The following is a 27,386-nucleotide window of genomic DNA, read 5'->3' on the forward strand; positions in this document are numbered from 1 at the left end:
CCAAGGGGTCATTTACTGCGCTCAGATGTGATGGTGTAGGAATAAATACTGCATTTGTGATGGAGCGTTCAGTGCGGCGTAAGTGGGTTATCAGGAAAAAAGAAACTAAAAATCCATCGTTGTGTTTGTAACAAAAGCGATCACAAACGGGAACGTGGCCCTGTCCCTGAAAGCCAAGGTTTTGTCACATAAAAACAAAAGCAAAATTAAGTGTTTCCCTGGGAAGCTATTAGGAAAGCGGTTACAAATGAGCGGCAATTCCTCCTGGAATTTTGCCTTCCCCATTCTAATCACACACAAGGTACGCTGAAAGAACGCGGCCTTTTAATCTAATTTTCGCGCTCTTTTCAGCAAGCGCCGAACTGAGGAGCTGCCTCCACGGCCGCCCCGTCCCCGGCAGCCCCCGTCCCCCGGCGGGGCCGCAGCACGGCGGGCGGTGCTCACGGCAGGCCCCGCCGCCCCCCGCTGCGCATGCTCCCGCCGCGCCGCCCCGCCGAGGAAGGTTGGCCTCTCGGCGGCCCGTAGTTGCCGCGGCAACCGGCAGGAAGCGTCGCCAGGCGCGCAGCTGCCGCCCGCCAGGTCAGGGGGTGGCGGTGCGGCCCCCGGCCCGGTAGCGCTGGGACGGGCCGGGCCGGGCTCCGTGGGCCGCCGCCGGGCCCTGTCCGTGGCCTCGCAGGGAGCCCTCAGGGCACTGCCCGGCCGCCCTTCCCAAGGGGTCCGTGAGAAGGGGTGTACCGCTACCCACCGGCCCGGCCCCCGCCTCCCCTCTGTCCCCTTTGAGCTGGGCCTCCCCGCGAGTGAGCGGGAGCTGTGGGGAGGGGAGGGGAGAAGGGCCGGGGAGGGGCGTGCGTGTCCCCTCGGCCTCTCGCTGGGGCTTTTGATGTCCCACAGTGTTCGTGAGGGTCGGTCCGGCGGCCCCGTGGTAACTGGCCAGAGCTTTGGGGGTTGCGCCTCCGGGCGGGTACGGTGCTCGATGCCCCTTACGCTGTCTCTGCCCTAGCTGCGCTCCGGGAGAGCTGACACCAGCGTAGGGGAGCACCTGCGCCTTCAGAATCCCACTTACTTCATTTTGCCTTTCCTGAGTGGCTCCTAGAACCCAAACTCCAGCCTGCCACTTCCCCCCTTTGAAAGATGTCTTTTAAAAGTGCTTTTTCTTTTTGCTTGAAGTCTGTCATCTGCCAGTAGGATGCTTCACTTCTGTATCAAAACTTGTCTGCCACTTGTTTGATTTGCAGCTGTACCTCTGCTATCTGATCTCTCCACAGGTGCCTGTGACTCTCCCAACTCTTGACTACACAAGAACTCTCATCTTGCTCTGAAGACTGAGACCTCCTTATGAAAAGTCTTCTTTTCTGCTCTGCCACCACCTCCTCTGCCAATACACAGGCATGTTATATCAGTTGCATTTTTACAAAACTGTTACCACTGTCCTTTATTCCTGTCTTTACTTTTGTCCCAGAGGGCTAATGTTGTTCCTGTCTGTTGTCGCACCTTTTATTGTTTACTTTCTGATGATACAACCAGTGACTTTTCAAATGCATCTAGATTTTGTCATCGATTAAAGTGTTTGTTAGTAAAATCCTTGGCCCATATCTTGATTACTTCTTGGAAAAGAAAAGCATTTGAATACACCTGAATAACTTCTGAATACTTTTCTGAGAAGAATGTTTACGTTGTTATGTGACTGTTCACATTATGGGCAATTGTACATTTCAGAGGCTTACACTGATAGCACTGTTTTGTGGTATATAATGCTAATGTCAAGAACTTATCTCTTTTTTATAGTATAAACCCATTTTGATTCTTAAGTTTATGATAGTTAAAAAAGTGTTTTCTAAATCTAATGTGACTAGAGTTTTGTGATAATAAGCTGGTTCTTACAAAATTGGAAAATTTCCTTTCTATGTTATTGTTTGTCTTTGAGGGTTTCAAAATACTTAAGGGTTTAATGATTTGCATTTTACAAACAGAATAGTTCCCAAAAGTGTCATGTAAGTTTTTGTGTGATCTGAAAAGACTTAGTTGTCCAATTGCAGTATGTTAGTTCTTCTTTTAAAAATACTGTCATTGGAGACAGGTTGTGTTCTGAAAATGACAGGAAAGAGAAAACAAGATATACAGTGGGTCAGCTGATTTGAATCACTAGTTCTCATTAAATCGTCAGTTAAGAAGTATTGATTTAAGCTTTCAATTTTAGTTTTGCTGTGTGGTTTAGCTAATTTGATAGTCATTGTTACATGTTGTTTCTCAACATTCAGTAAAAATTAGGTGCCACCTACAATTCTTTCTACAAGTCATAAGGACATAGCATACCTACACAAGTGTTGGGACCTTAGAATTTCTTACCAGAAGCAGAAATAATCCTAAATACTTAGTACTTTAGGTAATGACAAAAGTACCTGACTGGAAGTTCTGTTGGGAGCAGACAGTCTGAAGATTAACCAAGCTAAACACACCTGTACAAGATTCTGGCCAGATCTGGGTATGTGATTTATAGAGCTGAGGACGTGGAAGTAGTGTGGCAAAAATATCTGCCTCTGTAGTTCATCCTGATCTCAGTATTTGGAATTTAATCACGTTGACAAAAACGGGTGTCATCAACTTGCAAAAGGTGATGGCAAGCACCCTGCATATCCTTGTGGCAATGTTTGTTTATGTGTATGGTTTAAGTGGCTTCCTATTGTTTTCATTTCTACATAGGGCCATTTCTTGTTTACTAAATTAACGTAATTTCTTATCTAATAAGTTGTTTTCTCCTTCCAGAGTACACAACAGCATAATTTACTAAATATTAATAATATTCAAAACTAGCATTTTCACACTTTATAATTCTATTAACATTTGAAAACCTGTCTTTTCCCAGAAATAATTGGTGTTATTCATCATAGTGTCAGGCTTGGTATGTTAAATAGGCAGTAGACTTATTTTTATTAGGGACATTTTAACCCGATTACATACATATATAGTAACGTGTAGCTGGTGCATTAACATCTAGAAGATATAGGTACCTAAATCAGTATTTAAGGATGTAAACAGAATGTTATTTTTGCATTGTTTTTAACAAATTCCTTTCATTCTTCTTACTGGAATTAGAATTAATTTTCTGTATTTTGCTTTGCTACTTTGCGTTTCTATTCTCTTCTTTTACTCATTTTGGTTTGGTTTTTCTGTCCTGAATCTGCTTGTTCTTCTGTTCATTCCTTCATCTTAGCTGTTCCTCAAATCGTTACTTTCTTCTGCTCTAACTGTACCCAACCAGCCTATTTCAGTCTGGGCTGTTCTGCTGAGCACCATAATGCTGCTCAGACTTCTGTAGGCTACCCTAAAGGCAGACTATAGCTAACTTCACTTTTCCTGCAGGTCTCAAAGTACAGAAGTAACGGAGAGCAGCATATGATTAGGAAATGTGTGCATTCAAAAGATGGAGTGATAAGACTGTCAAAAGTATCCAATGCACTGCATAGCATATATAAGAATAAGTATTTATTTTCTAGTACGCTTGGATTTTCATGATTGATTGTTCTTGTCAGTCTTTAGACCTGGGGATTCTAACCCTTGATATTCTGTTATATAGCAATGAAAAATATTTTACATTTTTAATCTTTCTATTCTAGGAAGCAGTGTTCTAGGAATGTCATCAGGCATCCAGATAAAACCAAAGACTGCAGTACAGAAAACCAAGACTACTTCTTTGCCATGTTCTCCAGAACCTGCATTTAAACCACTGCCAAAGCCTAGTGACAAGCTGAATCCTAAAACTATTGATCCAGTATGTATAGGTGGTGGGTTTTCTGTTTGTTTAAAATAGATCTCTTGCTGGAAGAAATATTTTTTTTTTTTTTTAATACATGCATGTCATGCTTCTTCTGGTTTGGTTTGATAAATTTAAACTAAACTTTTGTTATTAATCATACATTCCATAATTTCTGTGCTCAAATGCCTGAGGCATAACGTATTTATTAGTTTCCTAAAAAAGAGGTTTTGGTGAAATTGTGGCTTGGGTGGTACTTTTTTATTTTCTGTGTACTTTTTCTCTAAAAAAAATTTAGAAGTAAGAGTTTTAAAGGGTTGTTTGTTTTCTTTGTATAGTTATAAATTTTGGCACCTGCTACTTTAGAAGAACTGATTTCAGTTATGCAGTGAAACAAAGAATCAGGTAGCATCTTGAAGATCATCAAGACCTCCTAAAATCTATCAAACTAATCGCTAGTAAGCATTACTTGAAACTCCCAAGTACTGTGAATATGTAATAATTTGGGAAGAATTTGGGCTCTCAGGAGAAGACTCATGAAGAGAGTTGTTTATTTCATGGAAGTCTTGTGCCTGAATAACTTGCTTTTGAGTGGCTGAATTATAGCTCACCACTGGGCCGTATCAGCCAAACAATTATGTCACAGACCTCTTGGAAAATGAACTAAATACGGGAGTGCTTTGGTGAGGTACTGGTTTGCCATAAACAGAAACTGAATACTTTCATGTGGGCATTTTTTTTTTGTTGAAACCTTTTTGCAAGTAGTACAATGACTTAATTAAGCCAAGGAGTCATCAAATCATGCACAAAATTTTAACAATGTTAATGTAGGTTCAAACACTCAAAAGATAACTAAGATTTCATGGTACTTCCTGCTATATGCTTTGTAATAACGTGTTTAATCTGGGAAGAAGCATTGAGTGGTCATGGTAGTAATATCATAATTCATATGCATAAGAAGCATGTATATGATAAAAAACAAATGTGTGTAGGCTTTTCCTCCCGTGAAGCTCCTCGTTTCCTTCTCCAGTGAGTCCTTCCTAGATTCTCACCCAGTATGTACTTCCCTGCTGATTTCCAGTGCCCTCATACCATCTTGCCCAAGATTTGGTGTTTCTCCCACATCTTGCCACCTTGTACTTTGTCTATGCTTGGATCAAGATGGAATTGGAGTAAATATGCCTTCTGCAAGTTACCAATATAACAACAATAAGAGCATCAGAAAACTGAGAGGTCCTTAATCTGTTAAGGAGAGAACTCGGAAGACTTCAGTGTTAAGATACACAAGAGAAAATAGAAAAACAAGTATATTCCATCAGGAGAGCATTGATTCTACATTATTTATTCATTTTCACAACTTCCTAGCCAGACAGTTCTGAAAAGCAGCTTTTGATAAATGTACGTTTTCCACCCTGTAGCTGCAGTTCTTTTTTTGATTAACTTTAGAACCATACGACTAAGTTCCTTTTTTGGTAAACGGCAGTTTTAACATATTTGTAATAGTTGTCAAATGTTACTGTTATGAATAAATAATGGTTTTTTTTCCTGTCCTCACAGTTTCGTGCTTATTCTCGACCACCTTCTGCATTTGCTGCTCTTTATGCTAATGGTGGCATTCCATGCAGGTATGTTGGATTTTTATTTTTTTTAATTAAATATATTATGGTTAGGTGGAATTACACAGATTGAAATATATCTGTTCATATTTGATCTTTTAGTTAGGCTTTTTGATTCCATTCATTTCTGAAATTATTTCTGATGCTTAACTCTCTTCAAAGCAGAAACCAGATTTCCATTCAATTCCCTTGAAATTGTAGTCTTTGGGCTCCTTTTTTATGCTGTGTTAATACTGAAGCTGCATTTTTAAATAATAGCAAGCTATCTGCAGATTTGTTTTGCTAAACCTCTTTCATGAAAGAAATGATTTTGTCAGGTAATGGTGTTTACTTCTTTATACTAACAAAGATAAATCAATGTCATTTTAGTAAGTAGACATTTTGCAGCCTTTTTTGTCTGAAGTAAGTAGTATGGCAATATTTTCTTGAATATTCTAATTCTGTAGTTGTCAGCAATATCACATCTTAGCAAAACTACTTGCAAGTAATACTTTGTGGTATTTTAAGTTACTTTTGTCTATTATATATTTGCTTAGACAATAACTACTTTAGTGTTTTGTCAAATGGATACAGAATTAGATAACAAAAAAATAAGTAATCATTAATACATGTATATACATGTATAAAAATAATCATTAATACATGGCCTTTAGCTGTATCTTAGGAGTAACTAATGAATTCCAATATGATTTTCTTTCAGTTTCAACTGATTTTCCTTACCAATTATTTTTTGAGGAACATGTTTCTTGGTATTTATCAAAATAAGTACCTTTGCAAAGGGAGCATCGTCTGTGTCGGTGTGAGAGGCATCTATAATTTTTATACCTTTTATTTTCTGATTTCTATGTGATAGGGAGTAGAATTTTGAAAACTGCCATATTTGGGAATTATAATAATTGCACTGTTAAATACCATTAAACATTTCACTAAGGAGAGAAGTATGTATTGAAACTGTGCATATAACATTATAGTAATATTGCAAACCAACTGATTATATATTTAAAGTGAATAGTGTTCGCAATAAATTATGTATTATTATATGTTAATTTTTTAATGCTTCATTCTTTATACAGGTTAGTGCATGGTTCAGTAAAGCACAGACTGCAATGGGAATGTCTTCCTGAAACTGTTCCCTTTGATCCTCTTCTTCTAATATTGGCAGAGGTAAACTCAATTTTCTAGCAAAATAAAGGATACAGGACTTCATAACTGCAAATTGCATTTTGTAACAAGCTAAGCTAGCTAATTTAGATTCACCTACTAGGGAAAGATGAAAAAAACATTTGCGAGGATCTTTTATGAATAAAGGTGGTCAAAACCACTACCATTTGTAGTTCTTCAGTTAGAACATTCTGGGAGAGCTAGGTAGAGCTATTTAATCTTCGAGGTACTGGCCAAATAAGAAACTGCATCACAGGTTCCCAATTGTTGAATGAAATACTTCAATCCATTTGTGGCTTTGCAGGTTCTTTTTTAAACAAAGCTGGTTTGATTCTTTTTGTAAATAAAGCCTACCTATTGAAATAAGACAGTTCTCTTCAATAGATTGAAGAAATACAGGGGAAATAGGATCCAGTATATAAATGAAAGAGAAATACTATACTTTATGTTCAGGCTTCTGTTTTCTCAACATCATCTAACATCTATCATCAAATATGTTTTAGGCATCTAAATGGATGCTTTTTAAAAATTTTATTTAGAATTTATTTGGAATTAAAATATAATTCCAAAAGAAAATTCTGTGAGCAGAGTTGTACTCAATGACTCCACATGGTGGTGTTAGTGTACTTTATGTTTTGAACTGATGTAACAAAATCTAAATACTATCTTGATGCTGTGTGAAACTTTTTCAATGTGTTTTTGTTTAAAAGAAGGTTTACTATTAAGCAAATGTTTTACATTTGCAACAGGGTCTAAGAGAGACAAAACATCCCTATACGTTTGTTTCAAAGGAGGGTTTTAAAGAACTGCTTATGGTTGAAGGTGCTACTGAAAAAGCAATTCCCTTGTTGCCTCGTCTAGTTCCAGTTTTAAAGGCTGCATTGGTATGTCTTACTCTTCATAAAGAGATTTTAATGGGTTTGATTTTCTTTTTTTTTTTTTCTTTTTTCTTGAGCTGGTGAGGTCTACATGGGAAATACTAATGTGATAAATCTATTGCATGGGCTTTTGGTTTGGGGCTTGGAGGGGTAGGAATAGTTTCTTTTTCTCGTTTTAACCCTGCCTTCGTTTTATTAGTTAAATATGTTACTGTAAATTCAGATGGGCAACTTCTTGTATAGCTGTATGACAGTAGCTATGGACAAATTCTGTGGAAATGTTCTAGTAAAATCTGAATATAAGCAGAAATAAATAAATAAATATGTGATGGATTTATATATCCACATAATCATGCAAAAAAAATAGTTGAAGTAAAATGGAGATTTGGGAAGAAATACTCATCTGGTACATCTGAAAATTCAAAATATGCTACAGAGATGCAACAGAATATGCCAATGAGGAAAAGGGAGGAATACAGTTAAAAAGTTTGACCTCATATTTTTAATTTTTAAAATACTTTCAAATTTTATACTCCTGAATATAAAGAGAGGTAAAAGTATTGGCCTTGAAGATGATCTGTCTTGGATCTTTTTCGTATCTTTCAGAGCCCTTTTCTGGTTCAGCTACTTGCTGTCCTTTAACCTAGCTGTGTTTAAAGTCTGGTTTTATAGACATGGCTGAAAGTTAGACAATTCTTTGTTAACTCAGAGCAGAGGTGTAATAGAAGATCAGAACTGTGTTATCAGTATCTTTGGTTTAGTTTGGAAGACAAAATTTAAAAAAATTATTCTTGTCTCTTCTTCCAATTACTGTTATTCGTCTGATAGTTTTCATTGTTGCACTGTTTTGGTATAAAGTCTTGATAAACCTTCTACTGCATAAGCAGTCGATGACTTCTATTTAAAACGTTCAGGGCCAAATGACAGAGTGGAAAAATAACTTTAAATAAAGGTCATTATTAGTACAAGAACAAAATAAATTGTTATGAATCAATTTCTTTGCTAAATACGGAGTGAGATAACTAAAGCATTAGAGAACTCAGGTATAGAAGAACTTTCCCATGGGACTAATAAAGATGATAAAGCACCCTAGAAGTAGGTAAGAGCCTGATAATTCCTGGCAGGTGACAAAGCTGTAGTTGGCAGGGGACTAAATTAATTGAGCCAGGAAGTCATTGGCTCCTGTGTTTCTCCAACAAAGACAACTATTTTTATGAATTACATAGAAATTACCCTAAATTCATTACATTTCAACATACCCACATTTGAAGGGTTCTTTCTAATGTGCATTGTTGGTGTAGTAAACTGTTTTGCCTTATGAATTTTTTATTTCATCAATAACAAGTTACTAGTTTCCTTGTCTCAGAAGAAATGCAAGTGTTTCACTGCCATTTTGTGGATACTTCTATTTTCTACTTTAAAAATATACTTCTGGTTTTAAATGTTATCTCTAGATACTAATATTCAGTCATATTGTACTTGTATTTGTCAACTTGTAACATTATAAAAAATAGCAGTTGCACACTAGTTTTAATTTCTAAAAATACTACATAATGTAGAGATTGCAATTTTGGAGAACTTGTGCATTTGTCTGAGGATTCTGACAGGATTATCTTTTTTTCCTGCTCTGAAGGCCCATTCGGATGATGAAGTATTCGGAAGGGGATTGGATGCTTTAGTTCAACTGAGTGCTGTCATTGGCCCATCTCTTAATGATCATCTTAAGCATCTACTCACAAATGCAAGTTTTTAATGCTATAGTAAAAAATCATCTGTATTTTTATAGTACTTTTGTTGAGATGTTTACTATAATATCTGCACAGATACAGTACTCAGCAGTTCCATGAAAAGCATTCATTCATATATTCCTCTGTGTAACTCGTCATTCTTTAATAAGAAGCTTTAATAAGCAACTTTACTGAAGTCTTATAAAGTCCAAAACCTGTTGTTAACATAAATCAGAAAATAAAGGAAGTGTTGTCTGTACTACTTAAAAGTGATCCAGCGTCAAGCCTGAGATGAAATAGATGCTGTGTTTTGAAAGGGAAGTTTACGTTTATTGCAAAATGAGTTTTGCAGTTTTAAGTGTGAATATTTTAACAAATCTGTGAAAGTTTCAATAAATTAATATAAGCAAATATTCTCACTTCTTTCAGATGGGAATTCTGCACAAGGAAGTTTTCGATTAAATATACTTAGAATTGGATTATGGAAAGTATTTTTATAATGACTGCTTCTTTAGATATCCTTCCTCTGTTAGATGGGCTTTTCATGGTTTTGTTTAGCCTGCTTCCAAAGTGCACTTTTACAGTGTAATAAAAGGACCTTTTAAATATCCAGTGTAGAACAGTTAAATTGCAGTAGGTTTTTTTTTTAAAGTATTTCCACTACAATGAATCTCTCAATGCATGGGAACAATCTGCTAGCTTTTCATATGGACAGCACTTTTAAGAATGGCTTTTTTTTTTAATGGTTGATACCTGTTTAAAAGTTGTTTGCTAAAAGGAAATAAAATAAATATTTTTTTGCTAACAGTTGAGTTTTCTTTGAATTTAGATTTCTTATCAGTTAACAGTTTATTCTTTTTCCTTGACCGAGTTCCATACTTTGACATCAGTTACAAGCTGTAAAGAAAGTGGTGTTTGTTTCATCTTAGCTTTGGAAAACCAAAGCCAAAAAGAAAGTGATAAAATAGAATTATATTGGCCTCTTTGTGCATATTATACTATATTGTGCAACAAACCTTTTTATTTTACTTTTCCAACAGCTTTCAAGGAGATTAATGGACAAGAAATTTAGAGAAAAAGTTACTGTTGCTTTACAAAAGTTGGAGCAATATGGTGGAAAGGTGAGTTGATCGGATGATTATTCTGTAATCTGCACGTTTGAATGCATGTTTGCCAAAGCAGCTTCCATCTCTGGCTTTCAGATTAAGAACCCTGTTCTGAAAATTGTTTATTTTTACATCACCACTATTCATATTGCATAAAGCACAGGATTTTGCACTGTGGCAATCAGTAGAGTTGTGTTCCAGTCCATACTAAAATAGTTGGTTTAGTCTGATGTATTGAGTGTTAATAGAAATGACATTAAACCTACTCTGGGTAATCCATATTCTGCCATTTAGATTTTTTTGTCTCCCATTTTTTTTTATCTTCCACTATCCATTTATATTCCCCATTGTTTTAATCTCTGAGCCAGAAATACAGGAGTATGTCAGTAAAATATTCCAAGGAATCCATACCTATATAAAGAGCTGCATGGCTGGACTTTTACAGCACAGCACACCAAGCCCCATTCAGGAGAACTCTCTTTAGGAGCAAGTGTGCATCCAAGTACACACACTACCTGTGCTGTTTGCCTAGAACATTTTATTGTCTTTGCTGGGAAGCTTATGCATACTTAATGATTAAATGAGATACTTGCTGTTCTTTCTTGAAGATCCTCTGTTTCTCTAGAACGTCTAACTTTTTTTTACCAGGGATTAAAATGGTGTGACAAATGGGTTAGTTGTGTGGGGAAAGATCCAGCATGCCTAATATACGTCCTTACTCCAAGTTAGGCGTTGCAGCACTCTAGATGCTTATGCTGAGGAAAGCATGTGAGCTTCTTGTACAGACCACAGGGTAGGCTAGATGCCTAGGAAGAGTGATCCATAAATTAACCAAATGTCAACTAGTAAATAGTTTCTCGTCCCTTCTTGAGTATTGACATCTGACTCCGGCTGAATATTTGTTCAGTATGCCTGGGATGCAGGCTTTTGTGTTGCTTTTTCTGAGCCTAAATATTTTTCTCAACAAGATTTACTGTTGCTGAAACATACTTTTTGCTGTTATTAATGATACCTGCCCATTCCCACTAATAGCTTATTGTTTAGATCCCTTACTGAGGAAATCAGATATTTTCCAGCCCATTCTGGTTAACTTGGAGGTTAAATCTGAAATTGCTATAAATAAAAAAAAAAATGCTTTAAATGATAAATGACAGAGTATTCTGCTGAACGTTCTGTTGCTATTTTCTATCGTGCTGTACATTATGCAGAAAGGAGGAAAGAAGAAAAAGAGAGAGAGTATTGGCTTGGATATTCATCTAGAAGATGCTTTCTTGACCTTATGAACACTTGCATATATTACATTAAATGGTCATTGATAAAGAATAGGAATAACCTAAAGAGTAGGGATCATAAATACAGTCTACCAATTCTGAGTTTGTGTGCCTTAATCAGCAGGTGTCCAAATAATCAGTAGATACCACTTTTTGTGTGGGTGGGGGTGTGGGGGAGTGGGGGTGTGGGGGTGGGTGTGGGAGTGTGTGTGGGGGGGGGGTGGGGGGGGTGTGTGTGTGGCGCACGCGCGCCCTTATATTCATTTAAGGGCAGTAGCAGTGTTTGTATTACCAACTTGAAAAACATCACAACAAGTAAAGAAGCGTAAGAGTTTTTTATTTATATGTAGTGAGATAAGAAAAAGAAAATTATCACCACCTTGATGTTCTGAAAATTTAGGTCTAGATAATGTAACTAATCCAGTGAATCATTAACCTCTAATTCTTCCGTCTGGCCCCTGATTTCTTGCAGTTTTACCAGTTTTATGAGTAGGCCTTTCTGTCTTTTAAAAATACTGTAATAATATAAAGCAGAAAACTGGAAACAAACTCCTGAATTGTGATTACAAGCAGTATTATATAATCCAACCTCTGAATTTATCAAATTAATATTCTAAATGAGTTATTATCTATATGAGTCTTACTTATTTTTGGAAGTCCCTTCCTGAATATCACTCCTCTATAAAAAATCCCTTATTTCATGTCTATATTTATGCCCAGGTTTAGGTGTGAGTTCACATTTCCTTTCTCTTGGATGTTTACTGTCCAGCATTAGTTATCATAATGGTCCATTTTTTTCAGTTGATTATTTTCAGCCCTTTTCACAGTAAATTTCTCAGCAAATACTAACTTTTTAGTTTTCTACTGTTTGAGAATAATAAAGATAACTAAGTAAAATTGTGAATTATGCAGTTTTATAGAGACTATATGAATACTCTTACATGTAGTGCTAGTGCTCCTTATTTTGTTTAAATGTGGTTTATTTTCATCAACAGGCAACTGTGGCTATCATCAAATCTAAAATCCCAACCTATTGTTCTATCTCGTCTTGAACAAGAAAACTGTAGTGATTTGTACTGTAAGGTGAAGTTTGGAAAGAAACTGCCTGTGAACATCACTGACACTTATTTGGGGTATGACATATTGTCTTAAAATAAGCATAGTTCTTCAGTATGATGGAGAGTGGGAAAAGTCCTGTCAGTTTGTGAATACGTAATTATGAAAGACTATTTAAAATAATTCTTTCTATTGGCTGCTATTTGCATATGCATTTTGGTTACAATGACATTGACTAACTGGCTATTATTTCAAAAGCAGAGTAAACATCGATTCTTACTTTGTTTTTAGTTACGTTTTCCATTAATATATCTGCATTGCTTAATATGTTTTGTATGTTTGTGTGAAGCAAAATAATTTTGCTGCAATTACTTAAATAGTAACTCGGTGTTAAATTGCATATGTATACCTGCTTTTGAAACATGTAACTTTGTGCCACAGGCACAGATCGGTGCAGTTTGGGTTCATCAGGACTTACTGAGTTAGACGTAGAACTATGAGAACTCATCTAGACTTCTTGAGAGTCAGCTTTTAACGGTGTTCAGCTGAACGTGCTAAACGGGTAGTATACGGTGCGGAACTGCTCAGTGCATTCTCAGTGTGTTGTTTTGAGAAGCTGGAAAGGCTCTGGAGGATACAGTGCAGAGGCATCAGGTCGTTCTGTAGAACCACAGCCTAGGTTTTGTTCAGCTAATCAGTCTCAGTTAGCTTTGGGCCTACTGAACATGAGCTAGATGTGGGAGGCAACTGGAGTATTTACATCGTGCTCCTTTTGCACCCAGTTCTGTAATGCTACAGATGTGCTTGGGACTAGCTTGTGAATTCAGCTGTAGACAAGCTAATAAACTTCTGAACATGGAAGCTATGGAAAAACCAAGTTAAATAGAACGACTGCAGAAGCCAGCTCACCTGGCTGTCAAGCCTTGTAGGGTGCAGTGTTTGCCCGTGAGCATATTTGAACTTGATTGCAAAATAATTCCTAACAGGTCTTGAATGAATACTGTTCAGGGTTTGTGTTATGGGTATTCAAGTTACTCTGTGAGGGAGAACAGACTGAAGCAATAAAATTTCCCATAGAACTTCTTTCCCCCGAGGATTCAGTTTTGGAATTTAACGTTGTTGAAAGGGGGCTTTTTTGACATCAGAAGATGCTGTTGCATAAGGTATTAAAAAAAGTCTGTCATGTGAAAGCAATTTCAGAATTTTTTGAAAATTACCACTACCTGGCTAAATTAAATTTACTTCAGGACTGTGCTAAAATCTCTGCTGAGATCAGAATTGTGCTAGGTCAAGATCTAGGTATTTAAGCTTTTTAAAAAAAATAATCTTGTTGGCAAAAATATTTAATTTGAAGAAATACAAGTATTTGTTTAACAACTCAAAATTAATGATGATGCATGTTTTTCTTCATGTTTATTTTTTTATTTTTTTTACAAAATGTGCACATTTAGTTTACACAAACACGCTACAGCAGATTTCAGGTGTACATGTATTGTACTACTCTTATCCTACACTGGTGATAGCAGAGCAGCCGTCAACATGCATCTAACATCCCACCTCTACACCAGAATAGATACCTGATTTATTTTTGCAAATGAACGTTTGCAACATTCTTGCTACTTCTTGGATCCCCTTTCACATTTTCTGCAGCAATGTCACAATTAAGATTGGCCTATCTCTGATAGCATTTCACCTATTGTGAAGTATTGGCATAAACTCTGTGGAAAATAGATCTTATAAATTACACGGAGGGGAAGGCAGTATTATATTTTAGGTACATACTTTTTTAGAAAAATCTTCCTAGGTTCAGAATTAAGGTAGCTTCAATTTTAGCGAAGAAATGAACCTAAAAACATGTAATGCATTTATTGCATATAGATGATAGCATGTAGCTGAACTTTCCAATTATTTCCCGACTCTTTCTCATAATAAAAGGTATTACAAAAAGCTGAAATAGATGTTAGCCTGTCTAGCAGTCATTATTAGTAGGTCTTACTAAATAGCAATATTCATTCTGAGCACTAAAGTGGAATGGAAGTTTCAAAAGAAGTTCATGCCTTTTTCTTCATTAAAGGCAGAAAGACATGTACTCATGAAAACACTGTTAGGATTCAGTTAGGGTTTCTTCACAAAAAAATTAAGTCAGAAGATCCTTCAACTTAAAGACATTTGTGGATACAACCAAGAAGAATTCGAAATACAGTATGTAGGACTCCTGATATTCATGTAATGATAAATTAAATGCAAATTTACTAGGTAAGTGTGATTCATAGAAGCTTGCTCATATTTGTTAGGGGGTAAATCTACCTATAAGCAATTTTTTTTTTTTTGTTTCTATAACAGTTTTTCCTCTCAAGTTATCTATTTTGTTTTGATTTTTTTAAGAGAAAAGCAAGTCAAAGGTGGAAGGCAATTGCAGCAAGATGTGCATTGCACATTCATTATAGCACTTTAACACAAAGTATTATTAAAAAAATGAGGACTAGGCCACAGAAGTGTGAAAAGAAAATACATGGTAAAGCCTCTGTATAAATTAGAAGCTAAGATTTAAGAAATGCACTCAAACACCTGGAGCTTAATCCAGTACAAATAAGTAGCAGAACTAAGAGTATTTATTTAATCTCTGTGATAGTATCTATTTTATCTAGGGGTTGGAATGATAATAAAGCTGCATAATGTTGGGTCTGATTCTTTTTGGGTTTTCAGTAAAAACCTGACTTTTCAGAACAATCCTGTTAACTAAGTAGCTACTGTCGAAGTGCTAAATTTTCTAATTTAGAATTTTTTTTTTGTTGGGAAAATTTTATAATAAAAAAATCTATTTGCATAATGCATGCCTCAGTATAAAGCTGAGTAATTTTATTAATGATAAAGTGGGAAATCCATCTTTTAGATAATGTTGCAGAATAGCTCATTTTTGTCCATTCTATGTAGACCTTATGTCTTCATTAAATCACGTTTTCGAAGAGCTGCATGGATCGCATTATATTCTCATCCTGTAAAAAAAAAAACCAAAAAAATAAAAAAATCATACACCATTACAAATGTAGCTGCCCAATATCTGTAGTGTATTTTAGTTAGACAACATTATTTTTCAGCTTGCTTGGAGAAATTGTAAGCAGAAAAAGACTGATACTGCATCTACGCTTAAGTGGGTTTTTGTATAAATTAAGCCAAAACTATTCTGTCAAGAATACAATAGGATGTTAAGAAAACGGCACTATTTCAGAGGTTATAAGTTTATATCCAGTATAAAAAAAAAATATATAGACAATAAATATTCACGGAATAGTTGTTATATGTGAAGTGTGAATCCATACATGAAATTGCTAGTCCTATGTATCATACACAAGCCTTTCTGCAATTCTAGGGCATCCTATTGCATAGCTAGGGATGACTTTAAAATAAAATAGATTTAAGTGTTCATCTTTGCATGAACCCAAGTCAGTCAGTTCTGTAAATACCACTGCAACACTTTTCAGCTCCTCAGCTCAGATCTTCTGTGTGTTCACACTGAAAGATGTTGACTGCTTTCCAATGCTACTTGTGCTTTTTAATTGCTTTGCATCAGGTAGGTAACAAGACCTTCCTTCAGCTTCCAAGTTCTGCATGTGCTTACTGATGCATCACTCTGTACTCCAGTTTTTATCAGTACGTAACTCAGCACAGCAGTCAGGAGAAAATAATTTTTTTGTAAGAAATATCTGTCAGCGTAAAGAAGAAAGAGTTTACTTCTAGTAGCCCATATTCTGTGGTGCTTTGAATAAACAGTTACTTGCACAATACAATACAAGAGTGTATTACATTACAGCTTTTTTAGCTTTTGCTAGTGTCCACTAATGAGCCTCTCTTTTAATTGGAATGCACACCCTTTAGTACTTTCTTGAGAGATAATCTAGCCATCTAATTCTAGCGAATAAAAAGACTGAATTTGACAGAATATTTTGGGGAGTGTCATGAAAGAGGTACCTAAAAACCCCACTTAGAAAAGTCATCTTGTAGTATTCTCCACTAATGATTGGTATAGGCCTTTCAATAACATATTTAGCATCAATTTCTAGTTAATTTTTCACTATTCAGTCTAGTGGGTGATTAGCTTTGTGGAAAATGATGAGTGAGTAATTTGCTTAATTTATGTTACAGAACATGCACAGTGGGGTTTTTTTCATCTGTGATTCTGTATGTCATCTCAAGTGATGTTGCTGTAAGAAGTCACACACTATTTTGTGCTGATAAACTAACTTACGAAAGCAATGATACGTAATTTAAAAAAAATGGTATGTAATACTTAAAAAGTTTGTATAGGAAGCTTACTATATTAAATTACTGGAAATGAAAGTAAAATTTTTCCTCCTGTGTTGTTTTCAAACATCAGTATACTACTGAAGATCACTGATTAATGTAAGGTTAAAGTTCGGTTTAACTGGAATAATTTGTCATTTAATTATTTACAAATGTTATTGTATATGCACTGGCAACTAAGCTCAGCAAATGCGCAAATTAAATCAACATGCTATTGATTTAGAAAGTGTTTTGACACTTCCTACCAGTTTTATAATATATGTATCATCACTAATGAAGTTAACAGTTTTCTAAAATCAGCTCCGTATTTCTGCTATTTCTATACAGAAGACTTCCTGTGTCCCCTCCATTACTCAGTCAAATGGGAAGAGACTACACAAGAAAATACAGGATTGTAATATTTGGAACATGGTGACTTTTAGTAGCTTTTTTTTCCCCCACCTTTAAAAAAAGAAAAAATAAAAGGCAGATGCTTGTATTAGAATTCTTTGGTGAGTGTATCCTTCTAATTTGCCTCTTTTTTTCAGTACATTTTTCTAAAAAATTCTTCGTAATAGATTTGTTTAATGATTCCTAACTCAAGACAGTAGGAAGTGTCAGCACATAGGAAGCAGTCCATATGAAGCACAAAACATGGATGGATGAGCTTTGTCAAATCTGATTTAACTTCAAGCTGACCTTGAAGTCTTTCTTCCTGAAGTTTGAGATGGCTCCCTTGTTATTTCAGGCTATCCTGGACCATTGCATTGTGTATGGAATGGGTTACTCCTGCAGAAAATGTCTATCCCAGAAGCCTTTTTACCATTATCAGAGGAACTTAAAAGTCATTCACCCTGACGTTCACCTGTGCGCCATGCGTGCCTTAGTCCTTTGTCTCTGTTCCTCATGGTGCTGCTGCAGTTGGGAAGCAGTGCCTGAGTCAGACCATCTTCCACCAGCACCAAGCAGTGAAAGGAGGCAGGCGAGGAACTGGGTAGCACCTGGCTCTCGCATTCACCACACTGCTGCTTCACAAGACCACTCTCTGCCGTTTGGTAGCTTACACAAAGCAGGACAGACAGCAGGCATTTTCTGGGACTCAGTCCAGCATATCTAGGGCAGAGTCCATTTCTCTTTTAAGAGCAAGGAGACTCCTAGAGCCTGGATAGCAGACTGGCATTCAAGCGTGTGGGTACGTGGAGTAGGAAAGGCAGGAAAATCAGGACATACACGTTCCCTGTCCAAGACAGAGGGAGGATGAGGGGGAAGCACCTTTGCTGTTCTCACTTAATCATGGGCAAAGATAGGTCTGTATACCCAGGCACCAGAGAAGACCACGCTCAAAGCCTGAATGCTCTGTCATTCCCTATGTAACTTCTTAACACCTTGTGAATGAACAGGCCATTCTTTGCACTGGGACTGTGAATTAAACCTTTAACCTTAGGCTGCACGGTGCTACTGCATTGATAGTTGTGCCAAACCAGTACTCAGCACAAGGAGGCGATTTAAAAAAGGCACGTGCATATATATATGACTGTTTAAGCACACACCAGAGGCTCTTGATGCTACAAAAAAAAAAAAAAAAAATCTCAGAAACCCATCCCAGGAAACTGAGGTGGAGCCTCTATATTCAAATATGCTCTGCTGTGTTCCTTCTCACTCTTACTGTAAGCATGCCACAATTTCCTTAGTTATCACAGAACACCAGTAATAGGGACATACTTCCAAGACCCATTAATTTGGCTTCCAAGTCAAAATAGAGGAATGACAGTTCTCTGAGGCTGGCAACTCTTGCCCGAGATATGATTCAAAGAAAAGGTTCCTGCAGCCTTCCCCTGGCAGATCACACTTCTAGTCTGTTTTAAGATTCAGACTGGGTGGGACCTGAGCTTTAGAGTTTGATTGAGGGTTTCTTGTGCTTGTCTCCTGGCACTGTTCTGACTCCAGCCTCACAGCTTGAGCTAGAACTGGCAAGCATATCCTCTCTATGCCTGCAGTGTATTTTCACACGCACCAGGTGCATCTCTGGCTACCGTATACATCAGTGGGCTTTCCCGTTCCAGGGTCTGAGGTGCAGTCATTTGTTAGGCACACTGCTAGGGAAGGTTTTGAGCAGACATGCTCCAACGCCAGCCTTAGTGCCAAAGGAGTGTTCTAGATGAAGAAGACACTATAGTTGTCAAAGCCCCGGGAGCAGCAGGTGTGCTGTGCCCCTGTCCTGAATGTCCTGATTCTGATAAGCAAAAGGTAATAGTAGAACTAGCAGTAGTCCAGAGAGAGGGCTAAGGATGATTAAAGGTGTGAACTGGTTTCCCTAGGAGGAAAAAATAAACAAATAATTTACAGCTTAGGAAAAGGGTACTGAATGAAGGGCAGTAACAATAGCCACTGTTTTTCCATAACACCAAAACATGTGGAAAACAAAAATATCGCATGGCAGGTCTAAAACACAGGCAGATTTCCTGCAGGAAGGATAGCAGGATCATTTAATTTTGCTTTTGGCATTGTTAAATGCTCATGGAAGACAGGACACCTTACTCCTGGAGTAAGGTGACTCACTGCATGCTGAGGAAAGAAAGGAACCTCATCGTTACCTTTTTAGATCAGTCTCCTACCTACTGGGATATTAAAATAAGGTTTTCCTACAGCTGTGATTTAAAAGGGAGCAGCCACTACTGTCCTTTGTGAAAAATGTAATCTGAAAAGGCTGAAGCCATGTTAATTCCTGAATCAAGTTTCTTGAAAGACTTGGATTGAATCCTAACCTCAAATCTAATTTCTGAAACTAAAGAATGTGAATTACACACTTTGCAGCTCAGAGGTCTTAATAGAAGATCAGGTCTTAGTAGATAGAGACAAAAATTGATGCAGCAAGATACTTTTTGCAAAAAACATTGCCACCTTTGAAGCTAAAAGCAAGCAAAGGTGAGGTAATTGGCATGATAAGAACATGTGCTCTGAATACTCAGAAGAGGAAAATAAGAAATCTAACAGACATGAAAAACTGTGAATCACATTGGAAAAGGAAAGCAGGCAATTCCCTACTGAAGGTACTAATTTTCTTCATAAATGAATCACTCAGCCCATCACTATAATTGCTGTCATATCCAGATTAATCTGTCATGTAACTTCTAGAACTCTGCAGACCTCAGCTGGGAAATGAATCTCATCTGTTTATGATGATCATTCAGTTTTAGCAGAGCAAATGCCTTTCATTTGTATTGAACGTGACTGACAAGCTAGAACCGTGGAGCACTGCCAACAGATAAGAGACTACCCAAAACCTATTGCTAAGGATATACAATACAGCCACAGTTAGAAAAGCTGTTGTCTTTCACCCCACCAAAATCAGTGGATTAAAATCAGAGAATCATTTACTAGGTAGCTGTGTGCACAAGAACAACCCCAAGGAATAACTACAGATGCATAGAAAAAACCCCCAATTCTAGAGCATCTTTGCTATTTCCTGTTCAGCTTTCCCTGTTCCAAATGGTTAAAAATCTGTCATTCACTAACTGCATTCATCTTTCTAGTCTTGTACTCTACTTGAGAGTTTCTAGTCTTGTACTCGAGAGTTTCTAGTCTTGTACTCTACTTGAAAGTCTACTGCTCCCTTTTTGGTATATGAGATAAACAGCAATACACACAGATTATATTGCTGATATGTGTCAGCTTTGTATTAATCAGTCAGCCTGGAAAAAGTATAACACTACTACAATTCCTTATGCTTCCCACAGTAACAAACACTAGTGGTGTTATAGTAACACTGTAGCCTGGGTTTATTTGCCACATCAATTTGTGTGATGTAATTAAGTCTATCTTATCACTAGGTCTAATGTGACACTTCACAGTGCATAACAACCTCTTACCACACCAAAGACTTGTCATCCTTACTTTGTACTAATCGTGTTTCTTTTCCTTGTGTTTTTTAACTGACAAATTAACAGTAGTTCCTTAAATTTATGAAAATGCAACTTATCTTTCCTCACATCGTCTCGTGGTCCAAGACCAAGCCGGTTTCTGAAGGGCAGAGGAGTGAAAACAGGCCGCAATTCCTGCTGCAGAAGTTGATTCTCTTACCTGGCTCTACAGGCAAGGAGCTGCTTTGAGCAGTTGAAGGAAATTAACAGCCACCTGGGCAGTGTAAACACTTGCAACTGATAATTGTAATCAGCTCATACTCCCTTGCCTTGAGAAAACTTGCCTGCTGTTAACTCCTGCCATTCAACACTTTGCAAGCTCCTTGCACTCCCTTTGTAAGGCCTGCAGCAGGTCATGGCTCCTGTTTCAGAAACACTCCTATACATGATACATTTTCAAGAAATACGATTGTTATTGCTGTGACTGTATGCCCGTTGCAACAGCAATGTGTTCCCCAGCATGAGGAGAAGATATAAATAAATGTTTATCTGAATGTGAAGAAACTTTCCCATCAAATGCAAACAAAACACTGTCAAAGAGAGAAGGGATGTGGACACAGTTCTCTAATAAGCAATGACAGCTTGTATAGAACATCTTTCTACAGATTCAGGTCACTAATTTATTTAAATGTTTAGTGGTTTTGTGCAATGGTGTACATGCATACTCTACCTCAGGAAAATACTGTCTCTGGTATTAGTATTACCATCATCGTCATTCCAGAGACACCTGTGCAGGGCTGATAGCATCAGCCGACAGATACAAGTTCAGTACTTATCGCTGGGTACTTACTTTCTGGCAGCTCTCAATGAATTCATCTATGGTAACTACTCCATCTTTGTTTTTGTCCATTTTCTGTTCAGAAAGAATAAAAATGTATGTTTATTCTCCTGAAATCTTGTGTAAAACAAGTGCATTTTATTATTAACTTCAGTTATATGTCAGCCTAGGAACGAGGCCAAAGTGCTGTAAAGATGTTGCAAGTAGTGTATTAGAATAAGCTTAAGGAGCTTATTGTTGAAAAAGCAAGGTGTAATGAGTAGAACTGAGAAACTTGGGATTGAACCACAGAGAAGAAAAAGGATTACAAAATTGGGAGGATATGTAAAATTGTGACCACAATGAAAATCTTGCCATACCTGTTAACAGAGAAGTCTTTTTGGGGCCTGTGTTACCTGACTCACCTGGAAAAATGTTTCCACATGTTGTCTAGGTGCATCCTCCTTGAGAACAGGATAGGTGCATTTCCCCATCATATCATATATTGCTTTCATGATATCAAGCATTTCCTGAAAAGAAAAAAGTCTGTGTAATGTAGGTGCATTGTAGACACTGCTTTAACTCAGAACACATAAATGATTTTTTAGGATTCACATTTTAGAATACAATTTTGAGATTGTGCCTGTTACTTTACGACTGAACGAGATTGTGCCTGTTATTCTATGACTGAACAGCTTCAAGAAGGAACTACCATGCTTCTAGAAATTCTAGCATGTTAGTTCCACTTTCATAGATACATTTGTTGAATAGATGCAGGTGTATGATTCTGATTTTAAATGATTTAGAATATGTGCAAGTTGATGGATTGTGGGAAGAATCTTCTGAGGTCTTGTGAATAACTCTAAACTGGAAAAGAAGTTCCAAAATAGCAAGTGGATTGCCAAAGCATATCAGATTCTTGCAGCTTTTTCCATAGCAAAAACAGAAACACCCGCGCATACATCTGCACATATGCAAAGAGTCCTCCTTTTATATCAAATTTTAAGAGCGTGAAAACTATAAGAATAATTATAAAAACAAGTCATCTACCAGTATGCTGAGAAATTATTCTATAGAACATCCTTTTATAGTAACATGAAGTGTTTCTCTAAAAGTGTAAAATTATAAGGGTAATATATATATATATTTACATAAAGACCCAGTTTTGAAAAACCATGTTTTTTATGAAAGCACTCATTTGGTGCCACTGTAATTTAAGCGTGTGTTTGAATCCTTGCAGATTAAAAGATGTAGGAATCATTTTATATAAATCCTCTTTCAAGCAAAAAATTTTGGAAGTTAAGTTCATAAAATGAGCAACAAATACGGCTCACATACTTCATTCTTTTTGTCCAAATTATCCTACCAAACTACTTTATTCTAGTGACTGTATGTGCACATACATAAGTTGAGGCCAAACCTAAAGAATTCTGATCTTTTACAATTTCTGTGAAGATTTTAAGTTTTCAATTTTTATATCTGCCTTTAAAATGAGAAAATTACTTTATTGTTAGCATGTCTAGTTTAATATGATATGTTTATTTGTTAATATGTCTAATTTTACATGAAGCCATTCTTCTTTGAAAGCAGGACTTAGGCATATGACCTTTCAGTGATTAGTGTAAAAGTAGACCTTACCTCTTTAGTTATATATCCATCCTTATTTATATCATACAAATTAAAAGCCCAGTTCAGTTTCTCCTGTACTGTCCCTCGGAGTAAAATTGAAAGACCCATTACAAAATCCTAAGTAGACAAAAAGTCTTGGTCAGTTAGGAATTGAGCAGATTTTCACAAACACTCAGAAATCCAGAATAATGCATTTGTCAGAAGCATGGAAATCTGGAGAGATGTTTTGTTTCTATTTTTTTTTTTTCTTCACAGTAAGTATTAAGGGTTGCTGGTTTTTTTTTTTAAATAGTTAACAATCTAGGCACTGTTTGCTACAGTCATAATTAATAAGTAAATTGAGTAATTTGCTATAAAATAAGCCATAATTTTCTGTTGGTGGATTTATCCTCTCAAACGCCTTGCCTAAGCACTTCCTGTTGAACTTCGTAACAGGGAAAAGCAATTGCCCGGGTTTAATGGTCCAAAAAAAAAAAGCTTAAGTGCGAGCTAGATTAATCTGAGCACAGGGGACCAATGTTGGGAAAACTATCTACTAAGGACCATTAAATTCTTGTTAAATCTATACCTTGTTGGAAGTGGCATATGTGGTTCCCAGACCTCTTAGATCAATCTGCTGCGGTCCACATCTGAAACTCCACGTATGCTGCAGTACACCTCGCTACTTAAAACTTTTACTGGAAATATGATAGTGAATAATATTTACTGTGTGTCCATGTACCACCTGACTGCTTTTGTGACCCACCAATGCTCTATTGCTGTAAAACTATTCCACAGAAATAAATCAGAAGACATTCAAGATTATTTATATGTAGTATTTATTATATATTTTTGTTTTATAATTAATACTCTTCTGGCAGCACAAACCTCATTTGCTTTTAGTGAGCATCTTCCAGATTGGAGAAAATATCAGCTGGGATTTGACATCACCTGTCTTCTCTATTTCTTAGTGTGCTAACTTCTTTTAAACAATGGTGGGTTTTTTCCTAACTATCTCCTCCACCTTCTTCTATTTGACAAGCCTGTAAACCCAAAAATCTGTGAGACTGTCTCCATAATAGGTTGAGGAGAATATGGCAACAGCTTATATTTAAATGTGCATTTCTACATCACTGGCAAATACATATAGGAAGTTTTAGAGTAACATTAAAGCAGTGAAAATAAAAGCTGAAAAATTTCTTATCAGCACCAGCAAAGTTTATGCATTTCCTTAGAACAGGAACAATAGAAAAGACTGCAATGAAGTTACGTAAATTATAAAGGTCTGATGTATGACACACACAGTGAAGCATACGCAGATATCATGGCTTCAGATGGTCTTGTAGGCACAGACAGCTCTCTTGACAGCTTCAGTCTTTTTGATGATTCAAGTGGTATGCTCTGGGTTTCCTTAGTCTGTCGTAAATACCTGGATGCATGAATCTTAAAAGAGTTTTGCTCAACTTGTCTACATCTCAATGACTAATTGGGAGTCACAGGGTTAAATCTGCAAGCAACTCTTTAACAGCGTACTATTAAGTATGAAAATGTTCACAAAATTCAGAACAGACTTAGACAGATTACATTATCAATTAACCTTTTTAATTTAGAACCCTGTCTTCAAATCTTTTCTGCACTGTTTTACATTCTTGATGTAGCTTTGCCTGAACTCCTTTGCCAAGGTCTCCAATAATTTTATTTTCTTAGAGTAGTACACAGGGTATTTTGGGCTGGATCCTCAAAAAGAAAAAGGTTCTGCATGGTGGAAGGCAATGTGCGTGTCAGAGGCCGTATAGCTATGGTAGCTGTTAAACTGGTAATCCAGTGCAGAATGCCACAGTAAAGCAACAGTGCTAAGGGTAACAGCTAAGCTCAGAGAGCTTCTGACTTTATGCTTGTTACCAACAATACAGTGACTTATGAATCAAGCACACCATTTAGCATGAAGCATGAACCCAAGGCCCCATTACAGTATTAGAGTACAGAGATGTGTTTTCCTTCCTGGTTTAAACATCTGATTTCTGGAGAGAGAGAGGAATTCTACTTTTAGAGCCTATTTGTTTTTGAAGTAAGATTCACAGTACCGCTTGGACATTTACATCCCCTAAGGATGCCAACGCTGTCCACTGAGGGACAGTCCTGCTCAGCTGAGCACCTGATAAGGAGAGGTGCCTCTGACCTAGGGTCACAAAGGAGCCTAAATCTCTGGAGGGGGTCTGGGCTGAGGCAGAAGTCTAGGTCAGGTCTCTCTTGAGTCTGTGACGGTGAAGTTAGAAGCACAGAAGTCTGTGCTTTGGTACTTGCCTTTACTCCTTTCCACAGCTTCCTATTTCTAACCTGCTAGCTTCCTGCTGAGCATGCTGATACCTGTGAAGACCATTTGTCCATTAGCTGCCAAAGTCTCCTGTGCCTAACTTTGATTCTGCAAGAAAGGGAGATGTCTCGCTGAAAGGTTGCAAAATGGAGCATCATTGCAGCGGTACTGGAGCTTCTGTGTGCTCAGTCACACAGCCTGCCCACATGTCAGTTCTGCACTACGGCTGTATAGAGCTTCTGGTTGTGATCTGGGATTAACTTGTATTTGTTTTTTCCCCGCAGTGATTAATTATCTCCTAGCAAGGTTGTTGATGACTTTCTGATTGCTTTATCCCTCAGTAAATCTTTGGGGAGAACTAGTTCATTAATAAATTAATTAACAAGCTTAATAGTGTGCTGTCTCAAATCCATAGGAAAGCTTAAAATTATTCCATCTGATCATGTGTTCCTTTATGTCTTGTTCAAAGCCAGAAGTGGGTAGGCAGACACCTAAATCCATTTCTGGACTTAGATCACAGAATTTTGGAAAGGAATCAAGTGATGAATGTTTGTCACAGAAGTGGTGGAGCCCTGGTGCCCGTAAAACAAAGATCACTAAGGAGGAGCTGCTGTTAAGAGGAAATATATTTTATTTAGTAGAATCATAGAACCATTTAGGTTGGAAAAGCCCTTTTAGATCACCAAGTCCAACTGTTAACCCAGGACTGCAAAGTCCATCACTAAACCATGTCCCTAAGCACCACATCTACATGTTCTTTAAACACCTCCAGGGATGGTGATTCTACCACCTCCCTGGGCAGCCTGTTCCAATGCTTGACCATCCTTTCAGTAAAGATTTTTTTCTACTCATACCCAATCTAAACCTCCCGGTGTAGCTTGAGGCTGTTTTCTCTTGTCCTGTCACTTGTTATCTGGGAGAACAGACTGACCCCCACCTGCCTGCAACCTGCTTTCAGGTAGCTCTAGAAAGCGATAAGGTCCCCTGAGTCTCCTCCTCTCCAGACCTCAGCTGCTCCTCATCAGTCTTGCACCCCAGATCCTTCACCAGATTTGTCATCCTTCTCTGGACATGCTCCAGCACCTCTACGTCCCTCTTGTAGTGAGAGGCCCAAACCTGAACACAGTGTTCGAGGTGCAGCCTCACCAGTGCCAAGTACAGGCTGACAATCACTGCCCTTGTCCTGCAGGACACACGATTTCATATTGTACACCCTGTTTTCATCTAAACTATTGCAGTGAGTTGCCCTTTTTACCATGTCATGCACTGATGACATCAGCCTTTGCAGGTGGTGACATCAGCCGTAGCAGAGAGGCAGAAAACTGTTTTGAAAACAGACTGGGCAGTTAAATGGAGGAAGAATGAATTTCAAGCCCTTGTGCTTTTAAATACATTCACTTTAAAGCCTCTTTTTGTAAAGCCTTCTCCTGAAACTAATAGTGTGAGCAATCCTGTTTTGGCTGAGTCATCCCCGTAACATTAGTTGTAGTTCACAGTCCTTCTCACCTTGCAGGAGGAGGAAGACAAGGATTATTTTATATAACTTATGTATGAATTGGGGTAACTTTTAAATGAGCAGATTTATAAAAATATTACATAGCAGCACAATCTGAGTTACCATTTTGGGATATACAATTACAAAATAATAATAATGACTTCTGTTAATACCTTGGAAAAACTTGAAACTTGAGTCACATAAGCTAAATTTTTCATAATGTGAGCCATATAATAAAAGCCACCAAACTGGACTTAATTACAAGGAATGACAGAGAAAGAAGTAACAGCATCACTTACCTCAAAACTTACAGATCCATTATGATCAGTGTCAAATGCATTAAACAGAAAATGTGCATAAGTTGTGGAATCTATAATTTAAAACAGTAAAAAATCCATAGTAAGCACCTCTCATTTCATTTATTTTCATTCCATGAAAAAAACTG

The 27,386-nt window shown here is 37.2% G+C and overlaps 2 protein-coding genes across 15 annotated transcripts in view; one reads left to right on the top strand and one right to left on the bottom strand.

The window, feature by feature from the left end:
* The first annotated feature begins 510 nt into the window (after positions 1-510).
* On the top strand, positions 511-21,549 carry PACRGL (parkin coregulated like). 8 transcript variants are annotated; one of them, XM_037390424.1, is made up of 9 exons: positions 511-579; positions 1,266-1,386; positions 3,615-3,769; positions 5,309-5,376; positions 6,441-6,531; positions 7,278-7,412; positions 9,040-9,147; positions 10,174-10,254; positions 12,506-15,574. In XM_037390424.1, the coding sequence occupies exons 3-9, from the start codon at positions 3,632-3,634 to the stop codon at positions 12,560-12,562; spliced, it is 678 nt and encodes a 225-aa protein (XP_037246321.1). In that variant the 5' UTR covers positions 511-579; positions 1,266-1,386; positions 3,615-3,631; the 3' UTR covers positions 12,563-15,574. The 8 variants fall into 8 exon arrangements, 6 of the variants coding, with proteins under 6 accessions (XP_037246321.1, XP_037246299.1, XP_037246314.1 ...); XR_005104650.1 differs by lacking the exon at positions 511-579 and adding an exon at positions 16,710-21,549 and having other exon boundaries at positions 586-1,386; positions 12,506-12,643; XR_005104649.1 differs by lacking the exon at positions 511-579 and adding an exon at positions 17,196-21,549 and having other exon boundaries at positions 586-1,386; positions 12,506-12,643.
* Positions 15,397-27,386, bottom strand: part of KCNIP4 (potassium voltage-gated channel interacting protein 4) — a 427,804-nt gene continuing 415,814 nt past the window's right edge. For all 7 annotated transcript variants that reach the window (XM_037390378.1, XM_037390339.1, XM_037390369.1 and 4 more), the window contains 5 exons: positions 27,241-27,311; positions 23,163-23,270; positions 21,950-22,054; positions 21,558-21,620; positions 15,397-15,562 (listed from right to left, as the gene is read on the bottom strand). In XM_037390378.1, coding sequence (XP_037246275.1) covers positions 15,515-15,562; positions 21,558-21,620; positions 21,950-22,054; positions 23,163-23,270; positions 27,241-27,311 — 395 coding nt within the window. In that variant the 3' untranslated portion in view covers positions 15,397-15,514. The remainder of the gene's footprint in view (positions 15,563-21,557; positions 21,621-21,949; positions 22,055-23,162; positions 23,271-27,240; positions 27,312-27,386) is intronic.

This window comes from Falco rusticolus, chromosome 1, assembly GCF_015220075.1.
Source record: "Falco rusticolus isolate bFalRus1 chromosome 1, bFalRus1.pri, whole genome shotgun sequence".
NCBI lineage: Eukaryota > Metazoa > Chordata > Aves > Falconiformes > Falconidae > Falco > Falco rusticolus.

What these genes read in the sequence shown, in the direction of transcription:
- PACRGL (XM_037390424.1), top strand. Translation starts at nt 3,632, where the DNA reads ATGTCATCAGGCATCCAGATAAAACCAAAGACTGCAGTACAGAAAACC. An exon ending in ATCCTAAAACTATTGATCCA is followed by an intron (nt 3,770 to 5,308) that starts GTATGTATAGGT and finishes CTGTCCTCACAG; the next exon opens with TTTCGTGCTTATTCTCGACC. An exon ending in TGGAGCAATATGGTGGAAAG is followed by an intron (nt 10,255 to 12,505) that starts GTGAGTTGATCG and finishes TTTCATCAACAG; the next exon opens with GCAACTGTGGCTATCATCAA.